General features: G+C 31.9%; 1 protein-coding gene across 1 annotated transcript; it reads right to left on the bottom strand.

Annotated features, from left to right (window-relative positions):
• Positions 1 to 4,215: 4,215 nt before the first annotated feature.
• On the bottom strand, positions 4,216 to 7,363 carry LOC113863233 (myb-related protein 305-like). The gene is made up of 3 exons (XM_027496736.1): positions 7,225 to 7,363; positions 6,975 to 7,104; positions 4,216 to 4,546 (listed from the first exon to the last, which is right to left on the bottom strand). Exons 1-3 carry the CDS (start codon positions 7,361 to 7,363, stop codon positions 4,216 to 4,218), a joined length of 600 nt encoding a protein of 199 aa, XP_027352537.1.
• Between the last annotated feature and the right edge of the window lie 217 nt (positions 7,364 to 7,580).

Below are 7,580 nucleotides of genomic sequence, written 5' to 3'. Positions count from 1 at the left end.
ATTGACCCCATGCCAGTCCTTTGAGTGGTAAACTAGTGTACTTTGTGTACATATCTATTATTAACTTGTTAATAAAAATGTATATGCATTGCCCATGCAAGGAAAAGGGAAAAGCATTGGAAATGAAACAGTACCTATTGCTACATAAGTTGCCGATCCTACTTATATGAGTGCTAAATTATTGTTTTCGTTTAGAAAAAGCCGTCAACATGTCCTACAAAATCAAGTGTCCTTAAATCATTGACCTTTTAGATCTTTTTGAGAAACTAATTTGATGATAAATTAATATTTTAAAGGACTAATTTAGTGATAAATTTTTTATGGACAAATATTGTAAAATTTAATATTTAAAGAACTGATTCAGTGACCCGCGTCTTTTAGAAGATTTATTTAATAACACTTCCATTGTTGGAGTTGAAGGTTTTCTCTTCTTATTAATTAGAAAATTTTAAGTAGACTATCAATAGAAAGTCCTGCATCTATAAAAGAAAAAGTTTTCCTTCATGTGACTGCTTTTAGCTTAAAATATATATTTGGGAATAAAATATGGGTTAAGGTTTGTTGAGTAACGCAGTTTGTTGAAAAATGAAAAGAGTGGACAAATATGAGTTGTTAAAGAAGAGGAAGAAGAATAAGATAAAAAGACAATGGCCAATAAAATAAAATGAATTTAGGAAACATCATATCCATATTATCTTATATAAATGAAGTCGTACGCCACATAATGAGAAAAATAGAGTAAATTAAAGAACTACTAATAAAAGGATCTCATGAGAATGAAAATGAATTTTTTAAAGAAATAGGGGATTAGTTGAAAATATCATAATATTTTTAGAGATAAAAATTTATTTAAGCCATAAGAAAATGAAAGTAATTAGAAGAGTTATACATACAAGACACTCTTTATAACACTTCTTGTTATTGGTGAACATTTTTTTGAAATTGAAAAATTATAATCGAGGCTCAATTAATGAGAAACGGATATCACATAATTTTACGGTTTTTAATAAGTTTTAACAAATAATAAATACATTTTAAAAAAATGTGTTAAGGAAATACATGTTACCGATGCTTTATAAGTTAAAATTATTGAAGAATACAGAAGAGAGAAAGGATTGTAGTGCCTAGATCTTGATGTCATAGATGATGTCACAAAATATTTTCTGTCTTACTATACATTACTGATATGTTATTTTATAGTTTTGTGTAACGTACACAGGACTTTTAAGAAATTGTAATTATCACGTCCATCCGTAAAGTGAATTCTACTAAACGTTAACTCTACTAGATATGCTATAAAATGGGATACTCATCTACAGCATATTATATATCTTGAAGTATTAACTGTATACTTTTTCATCTGAATACGTTCAGTCCATTTTATAGGTTCACCCATTACTCACGCCTTTTCGCTTGTAATCTCATTCCTTTAACGTCAATCTGTTTTATTGTTTTCTTCTAAAACCTGCCAGGCCTATTTCAATCTGACTGGTCTTTTCAACAAGAGTCAAATATTTAGAGAAATTTTTGCAAACTCTCATTTTAAAAGGGATACATCCAATCGAAGCATAAGTTAAATCAATGTTCGTATTTTAATATACCATTAATAAAATTTAAAAGGATGTTTTATTTCAGTACATAGGAGTGTCTTGAACAAGACCGAGAGTGAAATAAAAGAGCCACTGCAAAGCCATTTGGACAAGGCAGGTTAATGGCAAGGGAGTTAGATACTTTTTTTGGTCTTTATTTATAAAGTATATTCTAAAAAATTTTAGTTTTTTTTTTAGGTATTTTGTAGTTTTATGAAACATTATTTTTAATTTATTCTTATTATATGAAGCTGATATGAAATTAAATTAAAACTATCACAGATAAATATTGATAGTAAAATTAATTTCAATGATATTAAATAGAAAGTAAAATTCTCTTGTTATAATTTTTTTAAAATTAAAAAATCAACTAATTTTAATTAATATTTTTTATTTCTGTAATTTAATTGCAGGTGCTTTATAAAAAAAATTAGATGGAGTAATTCATTACAGATTATTAGATTAATTTTCTGTTACTTCATTGTAAGAGAAGAAAATAAAAGGCATGCTTGATTCTGTTTTTATTTTTTTATTAAAAATATTTTACAAAATAGTTCTTAAAAATTATTTTACAATATCATAAAATACTTGTTTGAGAAAAGATAAAGAGGAAGGTGTCGTGACTTATTTGCACATTTCTCACTGTGAAACATTATAGCTTTGAAACATGGCTTATGTTTTAAGAAACTGTACCTCAAACTGGAGAAAAAGTCTTATCAATTTTTTACTTTTTTTCATTTTTCAAAAATCAAAATTCCTTTTAGAAACGGTAATCTAACAGCCCCAGAAATATTTTAATTGTCTCGCATCATTTGTTTTACATTCATAGCATTTTATACCTCTGTCACACATGACAAAATGCTGTGTAATGAAAAAGAGAGAGAGAGAGAGAGAGAGAAGCTAAACACTCTTTTCAAAAAATTTAAAGAGAGGTATAAAAAAAAGTGACCTGAAATAATGGATGTTAGGGGGAAAAAAGTTAAGAGAAGAGAATCTATAGGTGAGGATCCGAGCTTCATTGAAGCAGCTGTAAGTGTTAAGTAACGAATGGGTAAGGATCTCAATGTATGAGTCACTTGGCTGTAGACTTCGATCATGTTATGTTGGAGTGGCCGACCCACCACGTGAAGCACACTTATCACAGCACGTGCGAGTTTTGGTGAAATTGAATTTTGCACATAAAACATGTGACTGAATAGAACGAGTGGCTGAAAGATGGCGTGAGTTCCCTTTCGTATCGCATAGGCACAAAGTGAAAGCTTACAAGCAATTGTCCTTGTTTCCTTAATAAGACATGGCACATTCCCAGGACGAGTCTCTTAGTCACCCTCTCTCCCCTCTTTCTCCGAATAAGTGTTGCGAGCTAAACTAAAGTTCAAGTTTGGTACACCATCAATGCTCTTACTCCTATTTCCTCACTCGCCTAACTTGGTGCTCGCAACATGACAAACTCTTTCAGTTACAATTACGTCATAGCTTATGCATTCCAACAATGCCATGATCAAAACCTTCACTCTCGATTTGTTAAACGGGAACTAGTATTACCAATTAAATAAAGGTTCGAAGGATACACTAGCCCACAGTTAACACAAAATGATCGATAATGATGGTGATGGCTTTTCTACAATAAGATAAAATAGTAATATTGATGTTTTCAATTCTTAATCACAAATATGCGGTGATGGGATGAATTTATGTGGCACATGCGAAAACATGACTGCATCCATGGACAAGAGTTAGGTTTCCGTCGGTCTTTAATGCTGCATGGCCATGCACAACAATGGGTAATATGATAAAGATAGGGGAATTGTTAACAAACATAGCTATGGTTGCTGTTATGTTGCGACGTGTCAAAACTTTGTGGCTTTAGTTAGGTGATGTATGTATAGCGACTTTTCTTTTTCCAAAATGTAAATGCAAGTTGATGTCCATACATGCCTGGCTGTCTTTCCGTTTATAAGAAGGTGAGTTTGACACTACTATCTGACTTTCCTAGACACATCTTATACGTTGTTTCATTTTCTACAAGGGCAAACTACATGTTAATATTTTGAAGTTTAATGAAAAGCAGAAGAAAACTAATTTACCGACATGAGGAATATGATGTTCGTAACCACCTGTTTACAGATGTTAGGTCTATACCTGTTATAAGCACATATATAATTTTTTTAAGTATTCTCTGAAATCTCTTTATCCCATAATTAAAAGTATTGATGCATATCTAAAATCGTTGGTTGGGATCGAGACAAACATAATTTTCTGAAATCCATGTACGTTAAAACATAACAATCATTGAGATAATAATAGGATTTACTATAATAAGCAAGCAAGCCTGCCACTGGAAATATATTAAAATTGCAAAGTCTTTGGTTCTCAACCATATCTTTCATAATCCACATACCATCTGATTGGATATAACAGCATGCTGATATAGTTTAATTAAGAGCACGTATATTACGGTACATAACTAATTTAGTTCTTAAATATTCATGGTACGGGAAACACCAAATATCGAACTACTTATATAAACAAACCTAACAATATGTTTAAGCCAGAGACACTCCAGCTTTATGGAACTTAATAACATAGGTTTATATATGTTGTGCACTTAAATATACATATAGGTTTAATCCCCGTTTAGTAATTGCATTGACCAGATATCCTCCATGGTCCAATAGTTGTTGTCAGTGGCACAACAATTGGATTGTTCAGGGATTGTGGGAAACTGAGTTGAAAATGGCTCTAACATTCCTTGGTAACAGGGTGGAGAGTAGGTCTCCATGGTCTCAGCCATGGTGGACACTTGGCTAGTGCATGCTTGATGATCATTTGTCTCAGAATTACTCTGCTGTTGGAAGTTCTCAGCTTGCTTGATATGCTTCTGGATCCTTGTTCTCCAATAGTTTTTAATCTCATTATCAGTTCTTCCGGGTAGATGCTTGGCAATTTTGGACCACCTGCATTGTTGAATGGTTAATTTGTGAAAGACAGTGACACATAACGGAATAGTACTCTACCTAAACTCTTAAAATGAAACAGAAAATAGTGTAAAAAAATAATTATGTTTTAAGACTGCTTATGACGACTAACAGATTACTAATAATTTGTACTTTTCCATCAAACAATTGGATAAGTAAATTACTCCTACTGATATGCCAAAAAGCCAGATGTATAGATGCCTCGGCTATTGAAATGTGTGGTGGGAAAGAGTGTACACGAGTGTCCATGAGAGCAAGTAAGCTAAAACATTTGCGTAATTTCTTCAAAAAGAAACTATTAAGTTGAAATTTAATTAAAAGCTGCTAGTGACAGTCACATTTTATAATGATTTGCAAAAAAAGGGCAACACCTATATTAAATAGGGTTGTGTGTCTGATTGAGGTCATGTTCCATGGCTGAGAATCAATGTGACGTTATGTTGGACTCACACTTATAAAACGATCATTGTTGAGGTACGTAAGATGCTGAATTTCTATTGGTGTGTGGATATAATGCTTTTGTTTTGTAGCAGGGGCTCTCCAAGACAAGAAAATCAGATTTCTCAATGAATGCCTCAGGTAGAGAGTACGGTTCAATTCAAACATCTCCTGTTCTCTTTTCTATACATATATATTCCTTTTCATTTTGTTTTCTACATAATAACAGTTCAACTTTTCGCTCATACAATTACAAATTTCTAGCAAATTTTAAGCATGTCACCTTCATTTCTTCCTTTCTTGGAATTTGTCTCATAACTGTTTATTATCCATCTCTGTTTGTTTTCAGGAAAAGGCGCGTGACAAATATGTGCGTCATAAAAGTCATTTTATATATAACGAACGTAATATTTGAGATATTAGTTTGAAATAAATGTTTACTGTCTTTTGATCCCAATATTTGCTGACTTATTTTCTTGCCCTGAGAGGGAATTGGATACTGAGAAAGCTACATGAATATGCACTATGCAAATTTATATCAAAGGGAGGCTCTAAAATTTACAAGGACACCTGCCTTGTTAATGAGAGTCAAAAGTGTATGGTTTGAGCCTATTTTAACTCAAACTCTTAGAACTTTCTCTTTCATCGAACTAGAAAGCTATAAAGATGTGCCCACTTCTATGAGTTCAGCCTAAAGTGGAAGCTCCTTTTGTCCAACTTATTTTGTTCTCGTTCACAAAATGCCTTATAGAAATAGCCAATAGTAAACTAAAAGCCTTTAGAAACTGAAACAACTTTATAATTAGTAATACCAGTAATTACATTGTGAAACAACCTTTCCAAATTCGTTTATATACTTCTTATTTCTGATTTTTCATATATATTTGCAATGACATTTCTCTTCTTTTGTTGGTTAGAAGATCCATTCCATTCCCTAAATACAGTTGATATTTTACTTTATAAATAATTATTTCATTTTATGTACCAAGTCCATAAATTAAAGGGTATATTAAATATATTATCTTAATATTTTTAATTACTTAAAAAAACGTATTCAATAAGTTTTTTACTTTGGTTTTATTAATATTCCTGCTGCGTAGGATAAAAAACTAATTTCTGATTTATTTTCTTTTGAAATAAAACTATGCAAAAAATGGAATGATTTTGGAGTTTTTAATTAATCACTCTTATTCAACTCAAACGTCTATATATACTATATACATAATTCTTAAACTATATCTTAACATATTGTAAATCTAAAATCTTCCACACAGCCAACCTCAAATTTCCAGATGAAATATGGATTCTTAGAAATTAAAGTATAATTTGAATAAAAATTAATAGAAGTCTTGCATTCAACGAATTCATGAAAAATTTAGAAAGAGAAACAAAATTAAAAGACCAAAGCAAATAAAAAAGGAATTTTAGCTTTGATTTTTATTTGTTTATTGTGTTCTTGTTAGATCTAAATTACATTCCTTCTGCCCGCCATATATATGGATATCCATAACAAAACTACTTATGCTGCATCCTTATCATATCATGACTAGGAAAGTGAGAGAGACAAGGGGGAATTCAATGCAACATTACCCCTTTAAGAGAAAGCACTCCAATTCTAACGTATGGATGGAATCAGAAGCAATCATTTTGAAGGGTTTAAAAATTTATATATAGATTTTGTATGGGACATATTTGTGGCCATTAGCTCTACAAAGCCCCATGTGTTGCAACCTTACTCTTGGCTAGAATTCTCTCCCCTCAAATAGTCCTCCAAGAATATATTATGCCTCCAAAACCAAATACCACAAGTTAAAAGTGCAAATATTTTCTTTCATCCTTCAAAGATAGAGAAGGATTGACGATAATATTAATATATTTTTGGGTTAAGCATATATACATTGTATATATGTGTGTGTAGAGTAAAATTCTTTAACTATTTAGATATATACATATACAGTTATAATATCACCTGTTTCCCCACTTTGCATGAAGTTCAATGATCAAAAGTTGTTCCTCGGCAGTAATATTCCCTCTTCTAACATCAGGACGGAGGTAGTTCAGCCACCGGAGCCGGCAACTCTTTCCAGTACGTTTAAGACCTGTTAAAGCATGATGAAGGATTATTCTCTACCACCCTAGCTAGGGTTTAAGTTAGAAGAAGTTGAAGAAAATAATGACGATGAAGAGATCCAATATTGAAGAACAAAAAATATGTTTACCAGCAGCTTTGGCCAAAGAGTTCCAAACACCTTCCCCATGATTCGCGATATAGTTGATCAAGATCAAGTCTTCTTCCATTGTCCATGGCCCCTTTCTCACTTCGGGATCTTGAGACGTGTTGCACAGTTTCTTATCCATTATGTTGTATGAGAGAGAGAAGGGGGAGAAGGTTCGAGGGAAGAGAGATATTGAGATCTTAATAATGGGGGTTGAAGGGTTTAAATAGAGGGAAGAGGAATTGATTTGCTAATTGTAATGAAATTTTTCTATTAGGGATAACAAGAGGTTTTTAACGTACCTAACTATGTTTATCATGTTAACACACATGCATGCATGACAATGTTTTTGGTTTCCC

This window comes from Abrus precatorius, unplaced genomic scaffold (assembly GCF_003935025.1).
Source record: "Abrus precatorius isolate BTA unplaced genomic scaffold, Abrus_2018 Scaffold3, whole genome shotgun sequence".
NCBI classification, from domain to species: Eukaryota; Viridiplantae; Streptophyta; class Magnoliopsida; order Fabales; family Fabaceae; genus Abrus; species Abrus precatorius.
This window is presented reverse-complemented; position numbering and strand designations above follow the sequence as displayed.

What these genes read in the sequence shown, in the direction of transcription:
- LOC113863233 (XM_027496736.1), bottom strand. Translation starts at nt 7,363, where the DNA reads ATGGATAAGAAACTGTGCAACACGTCTCAAGATCCCGAAGTGAGAAAG. An exon ending in CTCTTTGGCCAAAGCTGCTG is followed by an intron (nt 7,105 to 7,224) that starts GTAAACATATTT and finishes ATGCTTTAACAG; the next exon opens with GTCTTAAACGTACTGGAAAG. An exon ending in CATGCAAAGTGGGGAAACAG is followed by an intron (nt 4,547 to 6,974) that starts GTGATATTATAA and finishes TCAACAATGCAG; the next exon opens with GTGGTCCAAAATTGCCAAGC.